We start from the raw sequence: 26,377 nt of genomic DNA, 5'->3' as shown, positions 1-26,377 counted from the left end.
AAAGAGACTATACACAAAGGTGCATTCCAGGTAAAGGGAAGGGAACTAACCAGGCCAGTGAAGGGCCTCTGTGCTGGCAGTGAGGCCAAGCTGCTACCACCTAGGCTGGCAGGAGTGAGGGGAGGAGCAATTCCCAGAACCTGAACAAAAGCCGAGGCTGCCCAGCCACCTCAATGCCCTGGCCTTTCTTTTTCCCTGCCCTCTGATCTCCTGTCAGCGCCTTCCATTGGCTGAACCCACCTGGAAGCGGAGGGCAAAGCGGTCTTTGCAGACCAGGCTCTCAGGGCCCAGAGCTGGGCACAGAAGGGACAGAGAATGGCTGTGGAGGAGCAGACAGAATCTCGAACACAAGAATCTCAATGGTGTCCGCGTTTACCCTGTCTCACCAACAGACCTTCTAGCAGGCCATGAGCACACCTGTGCTTATAGACATGGAAACGGACACCCTGAAGGCTCAGGAACACCAGAGGCCACATTAACAAGTGGTGGAGCCAGGATTTAGATTCATTTCTGCCTAATTCCAGAATGCCCCACTGCCAGATGGCAGCCAGAGCAGATAGTGGCAGACGTTTTCCTTCCCCATCACAAGTTATCTTCCTGCCATGCCTGTAATCCCTCATTGATTGATTCACTTGGGCTGAGCATTTCCTTCTCTCTGTTGTACAGGTTCAGATGCAAATATCCCTGTCAGCAGCATCACGTCAATCATTGAACACTTTCAGGGAATCAGTTTCTCAGACCCCTGGTGGAAGAGGCCTGGGAATCTGTGGGGACTAGAGACACTGAGAGGGAACAATGTCGACCCGACAAGGCTAAGGAGCTTTCTGGGCCCTTTCGCTCCTGTGATTTCACTTAATCCTCACTACTTTCCAAGGTTACTGGCATCAGGAACCCATTTTACAGCTGTAGGACAGTAGCCCAAAGAGATGACACTTTCCTAATGTTAGAGTTTGGCCCGTGATGGGCAGAGCCACACAGCAGAAAGTGCACTGGCTTTAGAAGCCAAAAGACTGATGCGATTTGAATCCCAAATCCAGCACTTCACTAACTGTGAAACCACAGGCAAATCTCCTCCCCACCATAGGCATCTGCAAAATGGGGGTCTGAACACTCACGTCTCTGTATTGAACACTAACCCCTGTTTGTGGTGAGAATGAAATGGGATCATTTTCCTAAGTCCCCAGCACGGTTCATGGCACCCAGGAGCCAAGGCAGAGAAGGTGCAGGGGTCAAAGTCTTCGACTTGGGCAAATCTAGTGCTGAGCTCACCAGCTGGTGAACTCAGCACCAGCTCTGGGTAACCCCAGACAAGTCACCTTACCCTCTCAGAGCCTCATTTGAAAAACAGAGCAATCGCATGCCTATCTATAATCGTCCACTTTCCATTGCTTCTACAAAATACCTGAATCTGGGTAATTGACAAAGAAAAGGAATTTATTTCTTCATGTATAGAGGCTGAGAAGTCCAAGGTTGTGGAGCCAGACGCATCTGGTGAGTCTTCCTACTTGTGGGGACTGCAGTCTCGGGCGCAGGGTGTCACATGGAGAGGGGGCTGAGTGTGCTAACGTGCTAGCTCAGATCTCTCTTCCTCTTCTTACAAACCCACCAGTTCCCCTCCCATGATAGCCCATTAATCCATTAATCCATGAATGGATTAATCCATCCATGAGGGCAGAGCCCGCCGGGTCCAATCGCCTCTTAAAGGCCCCACCTGTCAATACTGCCACATTGGGGATTAAGTTTCGACATGAGTTTTGGATGAGGACATTCAAACCATAGCACTATCCCAAAGATTTGTTGCAAGGGTGAAATGAGACGAGTAGTCTGAAAGCACCTTTCGAAACTGCTCTATAAATGTAAACAATAACAATGGGTTTCCTGAGTGCTTACTGTGTTCCAGGCACTGTCTACACCCCTAACGTGTGTGGTTTCACTCAATGCTCATGTCAGCCTTATGAAGCAGGACTTTTGTATATTCTTCCCACCCACAAATGAGGAAATTGAGTCTCAGAGATGTTAAGTAACTGGCCCAATGTTGCACAGTCAGTAAGCGGCAGAGCCAGGCTTTGAGCCCAAATAAGCAGAGTGAGCTGGGCTCTGGGAGACCCAGACAAATGGAACTGAAGAAGCTTGGAGTCTAGCAGTGGCTCAAACTTTCTAACACATCAGAATCACTGATGGAAATTATTTAAAAGGTAAGTGCTGGCCAGACGCGGTGGCTCACCCCTATAATCCCAGCAGTTTGGGAGGCCGAGGCAGGTGGATCACTTGAGGTCAGGAGTTCGAGACCAGACTGGCTGGCCAACACAATGAAACCCCGTCTCTACTAAAAATACAAAAATTAGCCAGGGATGGTGGCGCGTGCCTGTAATCCCAGCTACTCCGGAAGCTGAGGCAGGAGAATCACTTGAACCCGGAAGGCAGAGGTTTCAGTGAGCCGAGATCGCACCACTGCACTGCAGTCTGGGCGACAGAATGAGACTCTGTCTCAAAAATATAAAAATAAATAAAAGGCAAGTTCTTGGGCTGCACCCACAGAGATGCTGATTCTGTGGGTTCAGGGTGGAGCTCAGGAATCTGCTTTTATAACAAGCCCCCAAGATGATGCTTGTGTGAGGGGTCAGCTAACCACACGGGGAGGAGCGTGGCAGGTGTCTCAGCAAACAGTTGGTAAGGGTTGCTTCAGTGAGCGAAGACACAGGGCTCTGGAGCACCCAGAAGGTTCAGGCAGGACAGACAGGATCCCACAGAGGGACCCATCTCTGCCTCTGACCCCCAGGTTTGCCAAGTACTACAAAATGGAGAATGGCAGTGAGTACCGCACCCTCCTGAAGGCTTTTGGCATCCGCTTCGACGTGCTGGTATACGGGAATGTGAGTCCCTGGGCCAGGCAGATGGGGCGGACAGGGGAGGCAGCCCAGACCACCTCTCGGGTTCTGAAGAAGCTCCTCTGGGGGGCAGGGGTCTGCTGCTGGCCAGCTTTGACACCCTGAGTGGGTCACTCTCCCATCAATTCACCTGTGCTGTGAAGGGGAGGGACCTGCTGATCCACCAAGAACCCTTCTGGCTCCACCTGCAGCCTCGGGCCTCACCCCCATCCCATGGGCCCTCTGCCCACTCGCCTTGGTCTTTGTGCACACAGGCTGGCAAGTTCAACATCATCCCCACCATCATCAGCTCTGTGGCGGCCTTCACTTCTGTGGGAGTGGTGAGTTCAGCCCCTCCACGCTCTGACGGGCCAGTCAGAGTGGGGCCCGGACTGGTACCAGCAGGCAGGGGAGTGATGGGGGCAGAACTCTGCCTCTGCCTAGAATGTAAAACCCCTACCCCCACTTGCTAGGTGCTTCAGTCTCCTTGGCCACCACCCTGCTGCGTCAGCCCTGGCTGGAATGTCTCCAGTCATGGAGAGCTCGTTACCTCCGGAAGCAGCCTTCCCGTTTTCAGGAGGCTCCACCTGTTACAGAGTTCCGGTTTCTCACCGTATAGCTGGGGGAGGAGGCTCTGGGTTTCTGCAGACCTGAGATGCCATAATGAGGAACAGAGCCCACGTGGCATGGTGGGCACATAGCCTGCCTTCAGGGACTTCCACCCTTCCACCCCACGCAGTCCTCTCTCTGTGCAGCTGTGGCCTGGGTCAGCCCTAGGAGCTGGGAAGGCAGCCCTGAAACATCCTGCTAAGTCCCTGGGCATTTTTCTAAGAGGGAACATCAGTCAGGCCTCCCTGGGGGACTGCTCCCCACCCTGGCCTGCAGTCTGCTAACATGCTAGCTTGGATCTCTCTTCCTCTTCTTATAAAGCCACCAGCTCCCCTCCCAGGATAGCCCATTAATCCATTAATCCATGCATCCATGAACGGATTAATCCATCCATGAGGGCAGAGCCCGCAGGGTCCAATCACCTCTTAAAGGCCCCACTTGTCAATACTGCCACACTGGGGATTAAGTTTCAGCACGAGTTTGGGTGAGGACATTCAAACCATAGCACTATCCCAAAAGTTTGTTGCAAGAGTGAAATGTCCTGCCACTGTTTAGGCAGCTTGGGGGTGCTGCCCGAGCCCACCACTTCCTGCCACCCTGATCCCACCCACCCCAGGGCACCCCTCGGAGCCCGCCCTGCCTCTCCTCCTCCAGGGAACTGTTCTCTGTGACATCATCCTGCTCAACTTCCTCAAGGGGGCCGACCAGTACAAAGCCAAGAAGTTTGAGGAGGTGAGTTGGGGGAGGGGCACCCTTGGATAAAAGGGAGAGGGGGCAGGGCAGGCAGGGTCAGGGACTCTCAGTGGCTCCCCTTCTGAGGCCTTCTGAAGGGGGGTTCACCAGGCCTCAATGAATATTTGGGGTCCAGAAAAGGGAAGGCTTGGCCAAGACTGGGCTCTGCAGAGAATCTTGGGGGTTCTGTGGGTCATCTCTGTCATGGTCCCCACCCCGTAACCTCCCCTCTCCATTTCTGGGGCAGGACTAGGGGAGGCCATGGGATGAATGGGGTTTCTGTTTGCCCTCGGGGTACATGGGAGGGGCCTTGGGATCACACAGATGTCCTGGCTCCCCTCATGACTAGGTCATGGGCGCCCACTGCTGAGTCCGTCAAATGGGGTCACAAAAGAGGACATTGCCCATAGTCAGAACTCGACAACACCAGCTCTTTCGCCTGCAGGTAAATGAGACTACACTGAAAATCGCTGCTTTGACCAACCCAGTGTACCCCAGCGACCAGACCACAGCGGAGAAGCAGTCCACTGATTCGGGGGCCTTCTCCATAGGCCACTAGGGCCTCTTTCCAGGGCCCCACACTCACAAAGGCTCCAGGCCTCCCCACAGAGGAGCCTGCCTGAGCAAGGGGGCATGGGAGGGAAGAGGGGCTCTCATTTCTGCTGCTCACTCCATGAACATAGCTGCGACCCAGGTGTCTGGGCCTCCCACTGCTCCAGCAGACAAGCAGTGCTCCCTACTGAGACCCCAATCTCACCTTCACTCCTTGCCTGGCCCCATCTGCTTCCTAGGACCCCTGGGGCAGGAGCACCTGAGCCATCCCTTTCCCAAAGAGTAGAGATGATAATGTAGGACAGATGGCCACAAGGGCCTACCAAGTGCCAGGCACTTTCACACACCTTATCTCATTTAATCCTTAGAATAATCCCATGAGGTAGATATTAGTTTCCCTTGTTTTGAAGATAAACCAAGGCTCAGAGAGACTGAGTCATTTGCCCCAGGCCAGATAGCCAAGATGTGAGAGAGCTGGGATTTGAACGTCCGTCTGACTAACTCCATCGCCCACACCCCATGAGAGAAGAATGAACTCCCAGGGTCCATCAGCCCTGCTGCTTCAGCCGCCTCCACCCTGACCGTGATTCGGTTAATAAAGAGTTAGCCCCATGCCTTTCCCAGAAACAAAGGTTGCATTTTTAGGGAGACTGGTTAGACAGTGATGAGGGACCCCATCTCTGACTTGGGTGCGTCCCAAATTTAGAAGGAAACAGAAGGCATGGCTGTCAGTAAATTTTTCCTCATCACCCCCCACAGCTGTCTCCCCAAACCAGGGAAGGGGTCATTCTTGATCTTCTCTGGGACCCCACATCCACACACATCTGGGCCCCCTCACTCTGGGGATTTGATTCCCGGACCTGGGGTCCTGTCATGGGCTGGGACCTTGTTCCAGGAGTTCAGCAGTCCTCATTTACAACATCGGTGAAAAGGCTCCAGTGAGGCCTGGTATCTTGTGAGCTGCTCAGCTGGGTCGGCCAGGCCTGTCCCCATAGGCTCTTGATAAGGTGCCCCGTTTTCTAAGGTTAGAAGCTAAAGGGGCCTTAGAAACCATCTTATCTAACCCTCTTGCTTACAGATGAGCAAACTGAGGCCAGAAAGGGAAAATGACTGGTTCAGTGCCACAGTTCGTGGCCAAAAAGGAACCCACATGTCCTGGTCCTTCAGGGAAGGAGGCAAGAAGAGGAAGCTGGGTCCATTGACCCAGACATCCTCTATCCCCTTTCTGTCCTCTCTTACAGTGAGAGGCCCAGAAATTGCCCCAGGGCAGGGCTCTGGGGCAGACCCAGGTTTTGTGAATCCTAAGCATATACAATTTGGGGACATGTCTTTAGAAAGAATACAAAATTAGGTATTAGAAGGGGCTCATGCGAGTGAATGAGCCTAAAGAATGTTTCAATAGCTTCATGATAAATCTGCATCTGGCAGTCGGAGTGGGCATGATCATGAGGTCTTAGCAGCACCAGCTCAACTGTAGATGGAGGGCGGCCCCTCAACACAAGGCACAGGAAGTGGGGAAGGGACAGCTTCAGGAGTAGTTCAGGAGGCTCAAATGGTGGGTACTTGCAAAGGCCTTGCCCAATGACCCCCCGCCCCAGGGGGAGAAGAGGTAAGACCCACCCCACATAAAGCTCAACACCCCTTCCCTCACTCTGCCCTAACCCACAGCCCCATGCCCAGGATGGTGGGGCATATCTCCCCAGGGTCAGCCTTGGGAATTGGGCAGTGCCTGGAGATCTGACCAGACTATGCTTCTCCAGCAGAGACATCAGTGAAGTCAGCACCACATTCTCCACCTGGGAGTCCGCCAGGCATCCCTGGGGAATTCAGCTCTTGGGAGGCTGGGGTCACAGGGATTCTCTCTAATGGGGAGATGGAGGCAGTGGTGTCCTGAGGGGACCTTCCCCACAACCCCTCCCTTTTACCCAGTGGAGGTGGTCCTCCTGCAGGTGCCTCCACCCCTCTGGAGCTGGCCAGCAAGTGTGTGTGAGCCTGAGGTTGTCCTCCCCATATCTGAACTAAGTTACCGCTTCTGTGTGCTAGATGTAGGGTTAATATCAGTGGTGATAAAAACAGCTACCTTGTCTCTGTTGCATTATGGTTTACTCAGCACAATCACCAACATAATCACATGGACCCTCACACCAACCCTGGTGAGTCCGCTATGGTTTGTTATTAATCCTATTTGATAGAAAAAGAAATTTACAGTACATGGAAATGAGATCTGGAACCTATGCCCATTCCTAACACTACATTGCCTCTTTAATCATTCAGCATAAAAGCCAACATTGATTACTTACTACTGGCAGGCAATGGACCAAATGAGTGATGGGGATTGTCTAACTCAACCCCCACTTTACAGAAGAAGAAACAGATGCATACTAAAATAAAGAAACTGAAATAGGAGAACTGGGATTTGAACCTAGAACTTAATGGCTCTGGAGTCTGAGATCATGACTTCTATGCTCTATCTGGGGAAAATCCAGAAACTTGTTAGTACCTTTTTTTCTATGTGTGTTCGTTCAGGTAATACAGGTTTTGCTGCAGTAACAAGTAAAATCGCAAGGTTTAATACAGCAAAGTAGGTCAGACAGCCCCCTCCATCTGGTAGCTGTGCCATCTGAGACACTTGGACTCCCAGGTCACTGTCACAGGGAAAGTGAAAACTGGAGGATCACAGGGAGTAATCTGAAGACCAGGCCTGGAGTGGGCTTACTTCACCTCCAGCCACTTTCCATTGGCAGGATTCAGCAGTGTGCTGCAGAGCCCAGCTTTACTGTAAGGATACGGGGAAAGTCCTAGTCCTCTTGGGTGTCTAGGAAGAGCAAATAGTGAGCACAGCCCTGGCTCTGCTTCATTATCTCCATTTTAATAGCTTCTCTTCTCCCCCTCCCACCCCACTCCCACCATTTCCACTGACAATTCCACACATCCTTCCCTTCTGTGTTCCTTCTCACAAAACCTTGTTCTCAGCAAGCTGCCAATCAGCCTTCCAGGGGTATTAATAGATAACATTCTGGGGAATTTCTTCTCTCAAGAGTATTTCCTTTTTAATCAGGGGTTATTCAAGACTTGAAGGCCTTAATCAGCCAAAGGAATGAAAATATAAGAGTTGACATTGAGGCCTAATGCTAGATCATGCTGGAGATTTGAGGGACATCTTATCTACCCCGGTCTGCCTCAAATAAGCTTCAGTCTGGAGGAGTCTTAGCCCCTCTTCTTTCCCTTCCCTACCTCTACCCCTGGTTTTGACTGGCAGGATGTTGGGCTACTGGATTTGGCTAAAGTTCATTCTCCATCAGGAAGATAAGTAGAGGTTGATACAAAGGACTTGGCATTCAGCTGAAATACCAATCCCCAGACCACGTGCACAGAACTTCCTTTATTGCCTGTCCTTCCCACCCCCAGACAGACAACACTGTTCTTCTAGAAGCATAGCATCAAAAATGGGCTTATTCTAAAGCATGACTCTCCAATAGGAAAAAAAGAGAAAGAATGGGCTTATTCATATAAAAAAGAAAAGCTCAGTATCACTGATCATTAGAGAAATGCAAATCAAAACTACAATGAGATACCATCTCACCAGTCAGAATGGCTATTACTAAAAAGTCAAAAAATAACAGATGCTGGTGAGGTTGTGGAGAAAGGGGAACATGTGCTCCCTTGGTGGGGGTGTAAATTAGTTCAGCCATTGTAGAAAGCAGCATGGCGATTCCTCAAAGAGCTAAGAACAGAACTACCACTGGACCCAGCAATCCTACTACTGGGTGTATCCCCAGAGGAACATAAATCATTATACCATGAAGACACAGGCACGAGAATGTTTATTGCAGCATTATTCACAATAGCAAAGACATGGAATAAGCCTAAATGCCCATCAATAACAAATTAGAAAAAGAAAATGTGGTACATATACACCATGGAATACGATACAGTCATAAAAAGGACGAGATCATGTCTTTTTTGGGAACATGGGTGGAGCTAGAGACCATTATCCTTAGCAAACTGAAGCAGAAACAGAAAACCAAATACTTCATGTTTTCACTTATAAGTAGGGGCTAAAGGATGAGAACTCATGAACACAAAGAAAGGAACAACAGACACTGGGGGCTCCTTGAGGGTGAAGGGTAGGAGGAGGGGGAAGAGCAGAAAAATATTGGGTAGGCCAGGTGCGGTGGCTCACACCTGTAATCCCAGCACTTTGGGAGGCCAAGGCGGGCAGATCAAGAGGTCAGGAGATTGAGACCATCCTGGCTAACACGGTGAAACCCCATCTCTACTAAAAATACAAAAAATTAGCCGGGTGTGGTGGCGGGTGCCTGTAGTCTCAGCTACTCTGGAGGCTGAGGCAGGAGAATGGCGTGAACCAGGTAGGCGGAGCTTGCAGTGAGCCGAGATTGTGCGACTGCACTCCAGCCTGGGCAACAGAGTGAGACTCTGTCTCAAAAAAAAAAAAAAAAAAAAAAAAAATTGGGTAGTAGGCTTAGTACCTGGGTGATGAAATAATCTGAACAACAAATAAACCGCCGTGATATGAGTTTACCTGTATAACAAACCTGCACATGTACCCATGAACCTAAAATAAAAGTTAAAAAAAAAAAAAAAGGGACTATTGTAGTGTGTAGTGTGCAGATCTGTGTGGGGCCCTACTCCCAGGTAGCTCCCCTTCCATGCCCTTGGGGAGAAGGACCACTTGACATGCTGTGATTAGGAGCTGCCTGACCCAATTTCCATCCATAGCTGTTGGACAGACCCCTCTACTGAGGACAGGCCTTTTCACGTAGAGACAGTCCCTGGGGCCCAGCATGGATAAAGTCCCTGGCAATGCCAGTACCCATTCTCCTGTTGCCAGAGGCCTGCCCATGTTGAAGGGCCTCATCTCTGTGCTTTCTCCATCACCCACTTTCCCCAGGGCTCTCTGTCCTGTCCCCTCGACTTTAGCACCCTTAGAAACACAGCAAATCTGGGAAAAGTTCTTTTCACTCCTGAAACCATATCCCATCAGATGCTGGTACAGATATACACAAACACACAAACATAGTCCTGTATGCAGGTATGCTCAGACACACACTGAGACATATACCCACCCACATACATACCGGTCAAAGACACAGAGGAAGACACATATGCATACACAGAGAGATTTGGGAACATAAGGCTGCAAAGCTATGCAGACATATGCATTCACAGGTGTATGCAGACAGACATATCCATAAATACACAGAGATATATAAACATATGCATACTCAACATGCAAATTCATACTGACTCACAGATTTATGCACATTTACATATACAAATTCACACATATACAGGTATACACATGTATACAAACACTGACTCATGTACACACCAAGATATATACGCACACGTGTACATGTGCACACACAGAAATACTTTTGTATTCTCCCTGGGCCCCATGTGGAAACACACTCCCAAGAAGTCTCTCTCTCCCCACCCCCTCTTCCCCCCACAATCCAGGGCTCTCTACCCTCTTGATACCCAGTCTCAGGTCTGAGTTTCCTACTTCATCAACTCTACATCCTTCCTGGAGCCCAGTACCTCATCTGTGACAAAGTTAATAGCAACAACAATAATCTCTCTCAATGTCCCCAGGGTCTGAGAAAGTGGGGGATGGAGAGACACAGAGGCCTGGGGCTGCACAACTGGGAATGGGAACTACCAGACACCCTGGCTTGTGCCCAGGGCCCTGCTGGGGAGAAGTCGCTCCCTCCTAAGGATGTGGCCCCTCTACAGAGGTAGGCCAGGAGGAAGGAAGGGGAGGACCACCACCCTCCTGGGAATGGACGGGGAACATGCCTCAGAGGAGGCTGGGGACTCACAGAGGTGGCTGGAAATAAAATTGGGGGCCATTATCAGAAGCCAGAAAAGCATAGGGCCAGAGGAGCAGTCTGCCCCAAGACAAGACTGCTTTCTCCCCACTTCCTGGTGTTGTCCCCTAGGTGGGACCTCAGTGTTCCACACCAACTCTTGAAACAGCTCCATCACCTTTTTGGAAAGCCACCCCACCCTGCACCACATACTGAATCCAAACACAGCAAGAGGACCAGCAAAGCACTCCACACCAACTGAGCTCCCACCCCTCACTCCCCCAGTCCTTACCCATACTCCCAACCCCTCCCTCCACCACACCCAACCCTACTCCCATCCCCCCACCTCCCACCCCCACCCCTACTCCCATCCCCACCACCATCTCCACCACCTCTACTCCCACCCCCACCCCCCAATCCTTACCCCTACTCCCAACCCCTCACCTGCACCACACCCATCCCTACTTCCATCCCCCCACCTCCCACCCCCACCCCTACTCCCAAGCCCTCACCTGCACCACACCATCCCTACTCCCATCCCCCTGCCCCTACTCCCATCCCCCCACCTCCCACTCCCAACCCTACTCCCAACCCCCCACCTCCCACCCCCACCCCTACTCCCAACCCCCCACCTCCCACTCCCAACCCTACTCCCATTCCCACCACCATCTCCCCCACCCCTACTCCCAACCCCTCGCCTCCACCAACCCTACCCCTACTCCCATCCCCCCAGCTCCCACCCCCACCCCTACTCCCATCCCCCTACTTCCCACCCCACCCCTACTCCCAATCCCTCACCTCCCACCCTCATCCCTACTCCCATCCCCCCACCTCCCACCCTCATCCCTACTCCCATCCCCCACCTCCCATTCCCACCCCTACTCCCATTCCCCCACCTCCCACCCTCATCCCTACTCCCATCCCCCACCTCCCATTCCCACCCCTACTCCCAATCCCCCACCTCCCACCCTCATCCCTACTCCCATCCCCCCACCTCCCACCCTCATCCCTACTCCCATCCCCCCAGCTCCCACCCCCACCCCTACTCCCATTCCCCCACCTCCCACCCTCATCCCTACTCCCATTCCCCCACCTCCCATTCCCACCCCTACTCCCAATCCCCCACCTCCCACCCTCATCCCTACTCCCATCTCCCCACTTCCCACCCCACCCCTACTCCCAACCCCTCACCTGCACCACACGCATCGCTACTACCATCCTCCCACCTCCCACCCCCACCCCTACTCCCATCCCCCCACCTCCCCTCTCCTACTCCTACTCCCATCCCCACCACCATCTCCACCACCTCTACTCCCACCACCCACACCCCCGCCCCATCCCCCCTTCCCTACCCCACGCCCAGGGAAGCCTTCAGGCCGCCCCAGGTCCCGCTCCGCCGCCCTCTCCGCCGCCAGCCCCCACCGGGCCGCCCTACTCGGCCGTCGCCCACTTTCCCGAGAGTGAATGCTTCCAGGATTTTTCCGAACTGGGGTAATCCCCCAAAGTGAGCAATAAAGAAACGAGAGTCAGGAAATGCTGTGGGAAGTCTGGATTTATGAGCAGGAGAGGTTGGGGGACGGGAGGAGGCTGCTGGCAGGGTCTCCGTGCCGCTGGCTTAGAAGGAGCAGACGAAGGGCAGTTTCTTTTTGCATCGAGCTCGTCGCCAATAACCTCCTAGCAGCAGAGAGCACAGTGAAGCCCACCGCCCTGCGGGGTCTGGCCTGGGCTTCACCTCTTTCCCTCCTCAGGGGCCCCCTATGTCCCCATCGATGGCCATCATCATCTGCCAGCTGTGTGCTTGCCCCGCATCCCTACTGGCTCACATTTGCTGAGCTCTTACTGCTAGCTAGGCTGTGTGCTAACTGCATTAGATGGACTTAGGTGGACTATTGCATTTAATCCTTACCATGACTCCAAGAGGTGGGTGCTGTCATCATCCCCATTTCACAGATGAGGAAACGGGGGCTTAGTGGAGATAAACAACGTGCCTGTATCTCAGTTGGCAAGTGGCAGCGCTGGGATGTGAACTGCAGCAGTCTTGCTCCAGCACATATGGTCATAGCCACTATACTAAACTCACCTCTGGCACCCATGCTGCTGCCTACATCTGCTGTTGGAGGCAGGCATCTTGTCTCTCAGCCATCCCTAATTCCCCCATCCTTCCTTTTCTCTCATCCACACCTTATATCCACTTCTGCTACTCTCATTGGTCATATCTGTTGTTCGAATTTATTGCCCTCATATCAAAGGAGGCAAAGAATTTTCCCACACACACACACCATCCAGCCCACCCCCCTGTCTCCAGAACTCCTATCACCTGGTTTTGCTTTGAGCATTCCCTATGTCTCAGCCCTCCTTACACACAGGACTTTGGTTCTTCAGTCAGCGGGAGGGTCTGAGTTTAGGGAGGTGTGTTCAGGCAGCTCAAAGGGGTAGCATTAAGAATCCACTTTACTATCCCTTCTCCCTGCCCTGGTGCCCTTCTGCCTCACCTTTGGTGCATAGGGCCACACAGCAGCCTCGCCCATTCCTAGGTTGCCCTGGGGACCAGTATGCAAAATTCCAGTGGCTTCCATCAGTCCAGCAAAACCGCTTCCACAGGAACTAGAGAAGTGACAGGCTAGGTCAGAGGGCAGAAGTTCAGATCCAGGACCTCAAAGAATACCCCCTGTTGACTTCTCTCACTGCCTACCCGGCCAGGAACCAGACACCCTAGAGAGCCATTCCTAAGAATTTCCAGGCAATGACAGGAAGAGCAACCATCTCTCTCAGCCATCACACAGAGCAGGCTTCTCAAACTTTACTGTGCGTACGTTATCTCCTGGGGATCTTGTTAAAATGCAGGTTCTGATTCAAGAGGTCTGCAGTGTGGTCTAAGATTCTGCAGTTCTAACAAGCTCCCAGGTGATGGTGGTACAGCTGATCTATGGACCATACTGCTGATCTACGGACCGTACCAAATATAATGCCACTTATTCACCCACAATTCCAGAACCACCCTGAGAGAACAAGGTCTCCATTTCAGCGATTTTAAAAAACCAAGGCTCCAAGAAACCTATTTAGCTAGCTTTCTAAGTGACTAAGCTGGGCCTGGACTCTGTCTCGTGACTCCAGTGGTATGCTGGTAAATGTTTATACCAGCTCTTGGGGTGGGTGGGAGGATGGGGAGTAGAAAGGAGCCCTGATGTGTAGCAATTGCCAATTTCCTTTGTGTAAATACTCCCACCACGGCTGACGTCAAGCTGCAAGCATGTAGTCACTGAGCATGGAGTTGGGAAGAGATGTGCACCGTCAGTTCTCCTGAGCCAGTACAAGCCATCTCCAGCACATCATTGCCTGCCACATTAAGGAAACCTTAGCTGCTGGCCTGAGGCTTGGCACCATCAGGTGCTACTTTAACACATTCAGAAAGAACTTACTGCACCCAAGATTTGGCCCCTGACTTACCCAGCCCCTGAGGATGCCTCCAATCCAGACCTGGGCTTGGTTGACTGTGCTAGTGCAGCACTGAATGCGATAGTTGAAGCTGAAGTTGTGGATGGAGACAAGGTTGCCTCTGTAGCATCTCCTGCAGACATTCTGCAGACAGAAACAAAGTAGAGAATTCCTTCTCATTTATTTCAAGTTTCTGATTCTCCAGGCAAGAGCCCAGCATCCCTTTTCAGGTCAAAAATAAACCTACTTGCCTCCCTTAATCCTATATTTTGCTTCTTAATTAGCTGTCAGGACAATCCTGCAGGAAATAATAATACTCATAATAATTATAACCACCACTTATTGAGAGTTTATTACAGCCCAGTGACTATTCCAAACACTTTTCATGTATTATCTCACTTAATGCTCACCACAACTCTAAGAAGTTGGTGCTATATATATTCGTTTTACAAATGAAGGTGCTAAAGCTCTGAAAGGCAAAGCAACTTGCCCAGGTAACACAGCTAATAAAAGGCAGAACCAGAATTTAACACAGGTGTTTCTAACACCAAAGCCTTTTGTTTAAATCAGTGGTTCTCCCCAGACCAACAATATCATCATCACCTGGGGATTTTTTGTAAATGCAAATTCTCAGGCTTCACCTCAGCCCTCCTAAATCAGAAGTTGTGCAGGTGAGGCCCAGAAATCTGTGTTTTAACAACACCTCCAAGTGATTCTGATGCATGCGAGGATTTGAGAACCACTAGCCTAAATGAATAGGGAACAGAAGCCTGAATGTACTCTCTTCTCCCCCAGGTCCTCCGCAGTAGCCTCCCTACTACTTACCTGAGCTTTTGCAAACGTTGTAGGAGTCCGCACCAATAGGTAGTGGCAGGTCTTGCACCTTGGACTTCCCTGCACTTCAACAATGTCTTCTTCCCTGGGGCACTGAAAGCCCTTGTCTAAGGCAGCTGGGTCTGACTCCATGGCTTCCTCATCCTCAAAGGTGTCTTGACAGGCAGAAGCCTTGACCTCCTCTCCCTCTGCCTGAATCACCTCCTCGGTCAGAGCCAAGTCTCTCTCCTGCTCCTTTGAACTATCCAGATCCTGGCCTAGGTCTGCCTGTGTCTCTAGGCTCTCCAGATGGGGGACATCATTCTCTGGGAAGAAGAGGTAACCTGCCATCAGGTCAAGAGCTTCCTTGTTCCAGCACCGTGGACAGCTCCAGCAGCCTCACTTGAGCTTTCCTAGGAATTCCACCTGAAGACAAGACTGGAGGATTTCCTTGGTGTTAAGTAAGGAGAGATCTCTCGGGTCACACCCACAAATGGACAAGAACCTGACTTCTGGCCGACACCACGAGTGTGTGTTTTGAAGGTGGGAGAAAGCACGTGTGAGAAGCCTGGAGCAGTCACCAGCCCTTCATCTTAACAGGTAGGTGGTTTTTCCTTCTGAAAGTTCAGGTTACAGTTGGCCGGGTGCGGTGGCTCACGCCTGTAATCCCAGCACTTTGGGAGGCCGAGGCGGGTGAATCACAAGGTTAGGAGTTTGAGACCAGCCTGACAAATATGGTGAAACCCCATCTCTACTAAAAATACAAAGATTAGCCAGGCGTGGTGGCATGTGCCTGTAGTCCCAGCTACTCGGGAGGCTGAGGCAGAAGAATTGCTTGAACCCGGGAGGCGGAGGTTGTGGTGAGCCGAGATCGCGCCACTGCACTCCAGCCTGGGCAACAGAGTGAGACTCCGTCTCAAAACAAAACAAAAAACAAAAAACAAAACAAAATCAAACAAAAAAAGAGAAAGTTCCAGGTTACAGTTCTGAGTCCAAGTGATATCTTACCGGAGATGAGCTGTATCAGCTAAAGAGGGAAGGCTGTGGTCCTGGCCTCATGAGTGCAAATAAAAGCCGGGGGAGGGGAGTGTAGGAAAAAGGAAAAAAGAGAAAGACGGATAAGGAGGCAAGGGAGAGACTTACCCAAATGAAGAGCAGAAACTGTTCCCAGCAGGAGAGCAGGCAGGAGCAAGAGGCGTTGCATGTCTACTGTCTTTTAGCGAGGACACTACTCCACCTTCCTTCTTGGGGCTGTCTTTGTGTGTCTAGTATAGCCCCTGGCACGTAGTATAGAGGGAATGTTTGTTTAATTGTTTGATTAAAGAGCAAACAAGATTGCTTTCTCCTCTTGCCATGAACAGATCCTGAGCTGGAGAGTATAGAAAAGGAATGGTGGGAGGGATAACTCAGTTACAAAATTTCATTTGTCTTCCAGTCTACATTGCTGCTGTCCAGTATCACCCTTAGCCTAGACTCCTGCCCCTGCGGGGACAGGTCTGCTTAGCTATGATGTTCCTAAGCACAGGCCTCCTACGTGTTTGCCCTGTGAGGTGCTGCTTCTTCCCAGGGCCTACACTGGTCCTGTCTGGGCAGCCAGAAAAGAACTCACCTTCCAAGAGTCTGAGACCTCCACTCTCAGTGCCTCTGGCTTCAGGGCCCAGAAGCAGCCTTTATACTGGGTTTTTGGGGAAGTGGGAAGAGGCCAGAATGATTGCTCCAGGCCAGAGTGGGGGACAAAGGAGCTGATAACGAAGTTTGCTCAGTCTTCTCAACCCTGTGCCCTGCTCTCTGCTGGGACTGCAGGGACCTGCCTCCTGGGGCCTACTGCCTTGTTTGGGTACCCCACATCCTGGTTTGCTTCAGAAGGCCCTAGATGTTATGTCCATTGTCCAGGCATAATTATTATTTATGCCTCCTAAAATGCCCCAGTCTGAACAACAGGCCTTAACTCCAGGAGTAGCCTCCTGCTGGTGGAATCCCAGGGAGTGAAGTGGAGATCCCAGGGAGCTGGTGGGAGACAATGGGGAGAGGCAATAAGAGGGGAAAGGGAGGCTCAGTGCTCCCAAGCTCTCACCCATCCTAGGGGCATTGTGTGCAACACACCCCTCACCCTCATCTCCACCTCATCTCCACCAGGCACCACCCCTACTTCACAGAGGCAAAATGTGAGATTCAGAGAAAGAGAGAAGGCAACTTGCCAAGGTTCCATGGGAAGTGGAAGAACTGGAATTTCTAAGGCTTTTTGAGTCCAAAACCTTCTCTCTTTCTTTCCTCTCTCTCTTTTTTCTCTCCCTTCCTCTTTCTCATCTTTTTTTTTTTTTTTTTTTTTCTTTTTGAGACGGAGTCTTGCTCTGTCACCCAGGCTGGAGTGCAATGGCAAGATTTTGGCTCACTGCAAGCTCCACCTCCCGGGTTCAAGCGATTCTCCTGCCTCAGCCTCCCGAGTAGCTGGCTAATTTTTTGTATTTTTAGTAGAGACAGGGTTTCACTATGCTGGCCAGGCTGGTCTTGAACTCCTGACCTCATGATCCACCCACTTCAGCCTCCCAAAGTGCTGGGATTACAGGCATGAGCCACCACGCCTGTCCTCATCTTTTTTTTTTTTTTAAGAGACAAAATCTTGCTCTGTCACCCAGGCTGGAGTGCAGTGCTGCGATGATAGCTCACTGTAACCCCGAATTCCTGGGCTCAAGTAATCCTCCTGCCACAGCCTCCTGAGTCACAGGGATTACAGGCGCGAGCTTTCTCATCTTTAATGTGTGAAAAATCTACATCCTTTCTTCTGTGCTGTGGATCTAGATCAAGGTTCCTCAACTTTGTGCTATTAATATGTGAGGTCAAATAACTCTTTATTATGGAGCGGCTGTCCTGGGCGTTGTAGAAAGTTTAATGGCCCCTCTGGTCTCTACCCACCAGATGTCAGTAGCACCTCTCCCCACCCCCGCAGATGATCAAAAATGTCTCCACATGTTTCCAAATGTCCTCTGGGGAGAAAAATGGCCCCAGTTGAGGATCTCTGATCTAGAATATGCCACCTTGTCTAACCTCAAGGCATAGCTTCAGGGCTGGCAAACAGGCAGCATGAAAAGCTCCACACAGAGTCTCTCCAGAACTCTGTAGATCATCCTCTCCACCCAAAACTCCCCTCCTCACCTCCCATCTCCCACCAGTCTTCTGTCACCCCAGGGTCTGGACTAGAATCAGGCAGGGGAGGCTCTCAACTCAGGTACACTAAGAAATTAAGGGGACACTAAGAAACTCACTATTCAAGATAAATAACATTTTAATGCAATATTTCTTAAAAATTGAAATTAATGCAAAACAAAACATCAAAATTTTAACTGACCAAGCTCTAGACAAATTTCCAGCACGTTAAAGAGAGGCCAGCATGTCTCAAACCTTGAATTTGCCAGATGTCTTTGCCAAGAGCTAGTGGACTTGTCAGGGTGAACTCAGAGGCATCCTTGTGGGATGCTTCTCAGAACTATGCCTGGCACATGAGTGGAGGGTGACCCTTGTCAATTAAAATGTGCAGATTTGGAGGACCAGGCACGGTGGCTCATGCCTGTAATTCCAGCACTTTGGGAGGCATGTGCGGGTGGATCACCTGAGGTCAGGTGTTTGAGACCAGCTTGCCCAACACAGTGAAACCCTGTCTCTACTAAAAATACAAAAATCAGCCGGGTGTGGTGGCAGGCATCTGTAATCCCAGCTACTCAGGAGACTGAGGTGGAAGAGTAACTTGAACCTGGGAGGCAGATGCTGCTGTGAGCAGAGATCACGCCACTGCACTCCAGCCTGGGCGACAGAGCGAGACTCTGTCTCAAAAAAAAAAAAAAAAAAAAAAAAAGTACAGATTTATTCCCCATATTCCACCCCAGCCCTCCATGGCTCAGGGAGCAGGGACAGGCAGCCCAGAGGGTGAGAAGACCTAAATTCCTTCCTCTCCTCTGCTCTCCCAAGAGACCCACAAATGGAGAAGTAACTGAGAGGCCATTTCTGAGTCTGATTGCAGAGTAACGGCCTCGATCACTATCTCCGTAGCCCAACGGACCAAACCCTCCACTTATCTACTTGACTGTAGGAGGACTGGCCAGGTCCAGGACCTAAAAACCTGGTCACTGGATTTCAAGCTTGAGACTTCCCTAGTGGTGGAGGGTGGAGGCATAGACCCCCATTTGCCATTATTCTTCCTCATCCATTGGCCCAAGCCAGGGGTACCATTTCACTTGGTGGCTGGGATGACCAATAAGGTTGGCTAGTCTCAGGAACCAATACCACCATGAGCCTCACACTCGCTCATTGTTTCTTTTTCTTTTCTTTTTTCTTTTTTTTTTATTGAGACAGAATCTTGCTCTGTCACCTAGGCTGGAGTGCAATGGCATGATCTCGGCTCACTACAACATCCGCCTCCCAGGTTCAAGCAATTCTCTCACCTCAGCCTCCCGAGTAGCTGGGATTAGAGGCACCTGCCATCATGCCCAGATAATTTTTTTATTTTTGTAGAGACGGGGTTTCACCATGTTGGCCAGGCTGGTCTTGAACTCCTGACCTCAGGTGATCTACCCGCCTTGGCCTCCCAAAGTGCTGGGATTACAGGCGGGAGCCACCATGCCCGGCCTCGTTGTTTCATTTTACAGATGGAGAAACGACATCTCAGAGACTTTAAACAAGTTGCCCGAGGTCACACAGAAAGTAGAGACAGGCCTGAACCGTAGGCTCCCAACTCCTTATCCACCGGATAGCTGTGTTTCTCTAGCCTCCTCTCATCAACCTCCCTCCTGAACAGACCATTCCCTCTTTCACGTCGACCCTGTTTTCACTGTATATAAACCCTGGGCAAAGATATTCCAATGACCTCAGTGACATTTTCTGTCTGATTTAAAACAAGAAAAAACATTTTTGAAGGTCTTCCATGGACCAGACACCATGCTTCATTAAGGTTTTTACATCTGTTACTTAACAACTGCTTAATCCTTAAAAGTCATCCTACAAATTGGGTATTGCCATCTCTAGTCTATGTATGTACTACAAAAGCTCAGAGAAGTCAAATGACTTATCCAAGTTTGCACAACTAGTAACAAATGATACATCAGATCCTAGTCTGTCTGACTCCCAAATCTTTGCTTTCTTTGACACACCCAGATGTGTTACCCCCAGATAATCTAGCCAATGATGCCAACATTGCTTTCAGCATCCATGGAACCCCAAGCCTCTGGCTTAATGTTTGCATTTGTGTTCATAGGGGTTTCAAACTCTGCCTCTTGTTCCAAGATTCAGTCCATCCCCTCATTATGCAGACGGTAGGCCTTACCATCTTGAGAGGCAGTGTAGGGTGATGTATAATGAAATCACAAGTTCCAGGGTCAGCCCCTCTCTGCCTCAGCTTTCTCATCTGTAGACTAAGGCTAATGACAACACTTGCCTCTAGTGAGATCAGCTTAAGCAAAGTTCTCAGAACTATGCCTGGCACATGGGTTGAGTGAGGGTGGCCCTTGTCTGTGAAAAAGCAATGAGTGCACTGTTGATTTAGCCCCTACTCTGTGCTCTGCACAGTGTAAGGAACTCCAAGGATTCAATGATAAAGAATCATTGATAAACAGTTTCACAGAGCTTAGTTAGTATCTTACTGGAGGGGAAAATGCACACACAAACCCATATTTTGGAATATTAGCCCAGTCCCCTTATTTCATGATTTTTACTTTTTAAGAAAAAGAAAAAATCTCTTTCTTTCTTTTGAGATGGAGTTTCGCTCTTGTTGCCCAGGCTGGAGTGCAATGGCACGATTTCAGCTCACTGCAACCTTCGCCTCCCAGGTTCAAGCGATTCTCCTGCCTCAACCTCCTGAGTAGCTGGGATTACAGGCATGTGCCACCACACCCAGCTAATTTTTTTGTATTTTTAATAGAGACGGGGTTTCTCCATGTTGGTCAGGCAGGTCTCAAACTCCCGACCTCAGGTGATCCGCCTGTCTCGGCCTCCCAAAGTGCTGGGATTACAGGCATGAGCCACCGTGCCTGGCCAAGAAAAATTTTTCAATGAATGTACAATGTGTTCCTATAAAGCACACTATAGAGTGGACTGCTCAGGAAATCTTCACAGTGAATGCACCAATGTAAACATGCCTAGGTCGAGATGCAGGATGCTACTAGGAGCCCTGCCGCTTCCTTCATGCCCCTTCTTGATATTACTCCCCCAAAGAAGATCTCTGTGGACTGGAAGTCAAACTTCTGTCAAAGCACACACTCACAGTGGCAGAGATTTATGAGGAACAAGACAAAGTTCACCTACCATTTAGCACAGAACCTGACACCTAGTAAATGCTTAATAAATGGGAAATATTATTACCCTTTGTTGTTAAGATTGAAATAAGGGAAGCAATGCCTTTCCACACCAGAATATAAAGTTCAATAGGGCAAGGAGTGAAAGTTCCACCTCAGCTGCATCCTCACAGCACTCACCACAGGGCTGAACCCATAGTCCCCCATCTTTGAAATCAACAGATTCTTGTGGAACAATAGTTGAAATGAACCTGAGTTTGATTTCTGTCTCTTTCTCAACTTACTATGTGACCTTAGAGAAGTAGCATCCCTTCTCTGTACGACACTCCAAAAAAATAGAGTTCTTGTTTCACCCCTCTCTAAGCCCCCGATCCCATATGAAGATCTATGAATTGGAGGCACATTGGAGAAAAAAATGGCTTTAGAACATTGAATTATTTTATTCTGCTGACCTCCCTAGTAGAGAAGGGGTTGAGAATGCCTTCCTCCCTCCCCTCTGATTAAAGCTCCCTCACCTCCAGCTGGGCTGGAGTCCCGTGTCCCAAGATGAACCCAAGAGTGAGACAGTCTGGCTTTCCTCCCCCCGTGCTTCATCCCCACGTGACCATAAGGGGAGAGTAGCCAGCTGTAAAAGCACAAGGGTTAAAGGAACATGCTTTGGAGCAGAGTTGAATTTCAATATGGGTTGCATTTAGAGGTTCAGTCTCGGGCAAGTCTTTTGACAGGTCCTAACTTCTCTGAGCCTGGTTCTGTAAAATAGGGATCATAATTATTGATCACATGAGGTCATCTAGGCAAGATGCCTGCCACAGCAGGGGGTATGTTGTGGGTGCTCAATAAGCGGTAACAACTAGTAGATGTTTTTGTGCCTATGTTACAAATAACCATATATCCCAAGTGCCAGGGGACTATGTCTTGTATTCCCAGGCCTCATTCAGAGTCTGATGTATGGCAAGCTGTCTTATATCAGGTTTCCCCAGAAGGAGATCCTGAGAGAGGGAGTTGCGTACAAGTGTTTATTTGGGAGTTGCAGAGAGTAGGAAGGAGCAGAGAATGCAGTTGAGGAAGGGAAGGCAGCCCATAAAAATGCATGGAATAAGGCCAACTACCACAGCAGGCCACTGGGAAATGGTGCCCAATACATGTTAGATTTATTCCACTTGAGGGGCTGGGGATTGGGGTACTTATACATTCATTCCTGAGAGTTGTGGACTGTTCCCAGGGACATGTTAACTTCCTTACATATAAAACCAACCACAGTTCTGGGGTTGGAGAGAGAGAGAGAAAAGGCCTTTGGATACAGAGATGCAAACTGGGCCATTGGGAGTCTACCTACAATCTTGGAAGGTCCTGGCAGCACCTATGCAGGTGCCCAGTAATCAGGTGTTCTATGAAGAGAACTAGCTGAGCCCATTTCTCCATCTCCAAAAGGCTCCATAGACCCAACTCCACCCTCCATCCTCCTCCTCAAGGAGTGGTAGGTTCTGACCCTTCTATGAAAGGTGTGGTGTGGGGAGAGATGATAAGGAAGAAGTTTCAATGAGGGCTAAGCAGAGTGGATCAGTGATCAGAGGAGAAAATAAATCCGTTTCAGTAAAACCCATTTTATTGCAGGGAGGTGGAGGGAGGGACGGCAACCAGAGGAGGGGAGGCAGCTGCCCAGGAGAGGGCAGCTCTGAACTGCTGCCTGGGACCAGCTCAGTAGGAACAGATGAAAGGAAGTCTTCTGAGGCAGTGGGTTCGACGCCAGTGGCCTCCTGTGAAGGCAGAACAGAAAGGGACTTTCAGCCTCTTGTCCACCCCAACTCAACCCACAGGAGGGCCTCTTCTCCCACCCACACACTGCTGTGGAGTCAGAGTATATAAAAGACCCAGGAAGCCTCTCCCACAAAGGGTCAGGCTCTTCGTAGCATCTCCTCCTTGGGGCATTTCCCATCTCCCAGACCTTTCCATCGTTCATCCTCAGCCCCATCTCACCTCGGGTACACAGGGCCACGCAGTGACCACCGTGGGACCAGGGCTGGCGAGTAGCCCAGTACGCAAAGTTCCAGCGGCTGCCATCAACCCACTGAAAGCGTCTGCAGCGACCCTGGAGAAAGCAAGAGGAGAAGAAGGGATGGGGCAGAGGGAAGGCAGAGAAGCAGACCTGGCCCTGTATCTGCCAGCTCTTCCTGCTGCCCACTGGGCAATGGGCCCTTCCCTGCTGGACCATGATGGGAACTGTCCTGGTCATCTGAAATGCTGACCCATGACAATCATCACCATCAGATTCTATGCATCCCAGTGACAGGCTTATCCTTCCAGCCCTAACAAAAGGTAGAACAGGGGTTGCCAACTCATCCTAGATGTGAGGAAATAAACTCATTGTCTTGTTTTAACTATTTATTTATTTATTTATTTATTTATTTATTTATTTATTTATTTTTTAAGCAGAGTTTCGCTCTTGTTGCCCAGGCTGGAGTGCAATGGCTCCATCTCGGCTCACCGCAACCTCCTTCTCCCAGGTTCCAGTGACTCTCCTGCCTCAGCCTCTGGAGTAGCTAGGATTACAGGCATGCGCCACCATGCCCAGCTAACTTAAGTTACATAGATAGTGAGAGATGGAAAGGAACTTGGACCCAAACCTCCTGATTCTAAATCCTTAGCTCTTCCCTGAATGCCCGGGCAGCCCTCTCTGTGTTGTCTGTGGGTGTCCATCTATCCCTGGTTCTTCTGGAGATTATACAGGAGAAAAACAGACAAATCTGATGCAAGTTGAGTGCTGGCTGAGATCAGCAGGTGCACTCCATTTAGTGTTCACACTTCTCTTACCGAGCCTGTGATCCTGCCTCCAATCCAGATTTGACCCTGGTTGAGCACGCTGACTGAACACTGGATTCGATAATTAGTATTGAAGTTGTGGATGGAAACCAGGTTGCCCCTGTAGCACCTCCGGCAAGTAAACTACAGGGCAGGATAAAAGACAAAGAATGGAGCATCCTTCCTACATGAATTCACATGGGTCTTGAGTCCCCACAATTCATGCCCTCCCTCCCCTGCCAAAACCATTTGAAGGTTGGAGACCAAAATGCAACTTCTGTTTCTAGGTGGCCCTCCCCTCTTATCCCAACACCTCTGTGAGGCTCAGGTTCTACTGACACCCCCAGGGCCCTCAATGGGGAAAAGAGCCCGTGATAGCAATGCTGGGGACATATCCCACACCCGTCCCATGCTCCCACCTCAGCCTCAGCCACAGGCCACTCACCCAAGCTTGATTAAACGTCTGAAGACTTCTCACCAGGAGGTAGCGGCAGGTCTGGCACCCGGGGATGCCCACCACTTTTACTGTGTCCTCTTCCTCAGGACACGTAAGGTTTTTGTCCACCATGTCTGGGACTGAGATAGACTCAACAGCCCCATCTTCCTTGGAGGCATCTTCACTTCCAGAGCCCCACTCCTCCTCTTCCTCCAGCTCCCGGCAAGGGGTCTCCTCCATCTCCTGCTCTGGTGTCTCCTCATCCTCAGGCAGCGTCTTAGCACCCAAAGGGGTCTCAAAGGTGGAAGTCTCGGACCCTGGCAGGGAGGATAGCTAAGTGTCCTTCCTTCGCATCTCCCCTTGTTCCTCCCCAGAACCACGGACAGCTCACACCTTGCCCTGGGCATCAGAACGCTCAACTCTGCCTGGGAAGAGGAACCTGGAACCCAGTCTCTATGAGGGGAACCCAAACTGCCCGACAAGGTCAAGGTGGTTAAGAGCATGGACTTAGAGTCGGGCAGTCATGGGCTTGGATACTGGTTCCATCATCCACCAGCTGTATTTCTTTGCCTGTGAAATGGGTATACAATACCACCTACTTCATGGGGATGCTAAGAGAGTTAAAGAAGAGAAGGCATGGAAAGTGCTGTGTACTCAGTAAGCTCAAAGTAAGCATAATGGAGAAAGGACAAAATTGGGAATGTCACAGTAGAACCAAGACCACAGACATAACAGACGCCTTGAGAAATCCTTTCAACTCCTGGCCATAGGATCCCCATCCCTTTAAGCACACAGAAATTCAGAAATAGAAGACGATCAAAGAAGGGGGTGGGTGTGTAACTCTGACCCCGTCTACTATAGAAAGGAAAAAAACAGAGAAAGAAAGACTGAAGGCAAAAAACACTTACTCAGATGAAGAGCAGAAACTGCCCCAAATAGAAGAGCCAGAAGTAGGGGGAGTTTCATCTTGGCTTTATCCTGCAATGGAGAACACAGTTTGTCATTGACACACACAGACACACATGCACACACATCACAATCACACCATTAGGGGACCGCGGGAGTGAGGTGGAGAAAAAGAAGGCCTGAACAGAAATCAGAATGGGCCAGAAAAGCTCATGCCAAGCCCAGCTCCTGATGCTCCAGGATCCAGGACTCAAGGACCTCTTTCTAAACAGAACGCAGCAAACCCTGAGGGGTGGCTGAGGCTGGCTTTCCTTCAGGCCCGGAAGTAAAGAAGGGACTATTACGCTTATTTGTTTGTACTTAATGGGTCCCTCAGAGTCTATGACATAAAAGAGGTGGGAGAAGCAATGATTATTGGCTTTCCTAGGAACACATAGGACTTAGAAGGTATGTCCCCTCCTCAAAGCTCAAGAAGCCACCCACACCCTCCTCCATGTCTCCACCATCTCCCTTCCCCAGCCAAGGAGCGCTTTCACATCCCGCAGAAGGAATGTGCAAGGCAGAGGACGAAGGCTGCCCCTGCTGACATCCTCCTAACCTGAAAGCCACAGGTAGACCCCTGCCAGCCCTCCAGAAACTGTCAGCCACAGCCAGGGACCTCCTGGGAGAATAAACTGTCACCGGCTCCACCACAGCAGAGAAAGCACTCACCCACCCAGAGACCTTCCTGGGTCTTTAGATCTTCCCAAGCCCAGGTCCTTCTTTGCTTCCTCTCACAAAGACATCTTATATAGAGGGCTTGGAGGAACTTCCCCCAGGGAGAGAGAGTTTGCCTCTGTCAGAGGGAGATAGCAAGGCTGATAAGGACCATTTCATCACTTCCCTGGGGAGCCCACTCATTCAGTGAAGATTTCTCTCCCGATACCCCCTTCAGGAACCCAGGGGCCATCTGGAACAGCTCTGGGCAATTGTTCTTATCCGGGCTACACTTCAGAATCGCCTTGGGTGCTTTTCCAAAATACATATCTCCCCTGCTTTACTGGTGTTTTGAATTGCCACAAACATTTTGAGAACAAATCTGTCCATATCTATTAAAATAAAAAAATGCATATTTGA

General features: G+C 50.3%; 3 protein-coding genes across 14 annotated transcripts in view; 1 reads left to right on the top strand and 2 right to left on the bottom strand.

Annotated features, from left to right (window-relative positions):
* The window catches only part of P2RX3 (purinergic receptor P2X 3), a 36,045-nt gene extending 26,805 nt beyond the window's left edge, over window positions 1–9,240 (top strand). For 2 of the 9 annotated variants that reach the window (XM_054524372.2, XM_054524374.2), the window contains exons 9-13: window positions 2,780–2,873; window positions 3,143–3,208; window positions 3,341–3,556; window positions 4,131–4,208; window positions 5,171–9,240. In XM_054524372.2, the coding sequence (XP_054380347.1) occupies window positions 2,780–2,873; window positions 3,143–3,208; window positions 3,341–3,556; window positions 4,131–4,208; window positions 5,171–5,218 (502 nt within the window). In that variant the 3' untranslated portion in view covers window positions 5,219–9,240. Of the gene's footprint in view, window positions 1–2,779; window positions 2,874–3,142; window positions 3,209–3,340; window positions 3,557–4,092; window positions 4,209–4,653 lie in introns of all 9 variants that reach the window. The other 7 variants (XM_054524370.2, XM_054524371.2, XM_054524376.2 and 4 more) reach the window with 7 other exon arrangements.
* A 2,885-nt stretch (window positions 9,241–12,125) lies between these two features.
* PRG3 (proteoglycan 3, pro eosinophil major basic protein 2) lies at window positions 12,126–16,485 on the bottom strand. The gene is made up of 6 exons (XM_002821787.3): window positions 16,449–16,485; window positions 15,983–16,116; window positions 14,852–15,165; window positions 14,039–14,170; window positions 13,084–13,195; window positions 12,126–12,265 (listed from the first exon to the last, which is right to left on the bottom strand). Exons 2-6 carry the CDS (start codon window positions 16,041–16,043, stop codon window positions 12,207–12,209), a joined length of 678 nt encoding a protein of 225 aa, XP_002821833.3. The 5' UTR covers window positions 16,044–16,116; window positions 16,449–16,485; the 3' UTR covers window positions 12,126–12,206.
* A 6,219-nt stretch (window positions 16,486–22,704) lies between these two features.
* PRG2 (proteoglycan 2, pro eosinophil major basic protein) lies at window positions 22,705–26,026 on the bottom strand. Of its 4 annotated transcripts, none has more exons than XM_024254909.3 (6): window positions 25,860–26,026; window positions 25,264–25,333; window positions 24,365–24,672; window positions 23,932–24,063; window positions 23,098–23,209; window positions 22,705–22,877 (listed from the first exon to the last, which is right to left on the bottom strand). In XM_024254909.3, the coding sequence occupies exons 2-6, from the start codon at window positions 25,319–25,321 to the stop codon at window positions 22,819–22,821; spliced, it is 669 nt and encodes a 222-aa protein (XP_024110677.1). In that variant the 5' UTR covers window positions 25,322–25,333; window positions 25,860–26,026; the 3' UTR covers window positions 22,705–22,818. The 4 variants fall into 4 exon arrangements, with proteins under 4 accessions (XP_024110677.1, XP_003777815.1, XP_003777816.1 ...); XM_003777767.5 differs by having other exon boundaries at window positions 25,973–26,026; XM_003777768.5 differs by having other exon boundaries at window positions 24,398–24,672; window positions 25,973–26,026.
* Window positions 26,027–26,377: the final 351 nt, after the last annotated feature.

Source organism: Pongo abelii, chromosome 9 (genome assembly GCF_028885655.2).
Source record: "Pongo abelii isolate AG06213 chromosome 9, NHGRI_mPonAbe1-v2.0_pri, whole genome shotgun sequence".
Classification (NCBI taxonomy): Eukaryota; Metazoa; Chordata; class Mammalia; order Primates; family Hominidae; genus Pongo; species Pongo abelii.
The sequence above is the reverse complement of the archived record's forward strand: the minus strand, read 5'-3'. Positions and strand labels throughout refer to the sequence as shown.

Excerpts from the sequence above, each read along its gene's own strand:
- PRG3 (XM_002821787.3), bottom strand. The coding sequence starts at position 16,043 with ATGCAACGCCTCTTGCTCCTGCCTGCTCTCCTGCTGGGAACAGTTTCT. Across the intron at positions 15,166-15,982 it reads AGTTTCTGCTCTTCATTTGG|AGAATGATGTCCCCCATCTG; the intron begins GTAAGTCTCTCC and ends TCTTCTTCCCAG. Across the intron at positions 13,196-14,038 it reads GAGGCATCCTCAGGGGCTGG|TTCCTGTGGAAGCGGTTTTG; the intron begins GTAAGTCAGGGG and ends TCACTTCTCTAG.
- PRG2 (XM_024254909.3), bottom strand. The coding sequence starts at position 25,321 with ATGAAACTCCCCCTACTTCTGGCTCTTCTATTTGGGGCAGTTTCTGCT. Across the intron at positions 24,673-25,263 it reads AGTTTCTGCTCTTCATCTGA|GGTCCGAGACTTCCACCTTT; the intron begins GTAAGTGTTTTT and ends CCTCCCTGCCAG. Across the intron at positions 23,210-23,931 it reads GAGGCAGGATCACAGGCTCG|GGTCGCTGCAGACGCTTTCA; the intron begins GTAAGAGAAGTG and ends TGCTTTCTCCAG.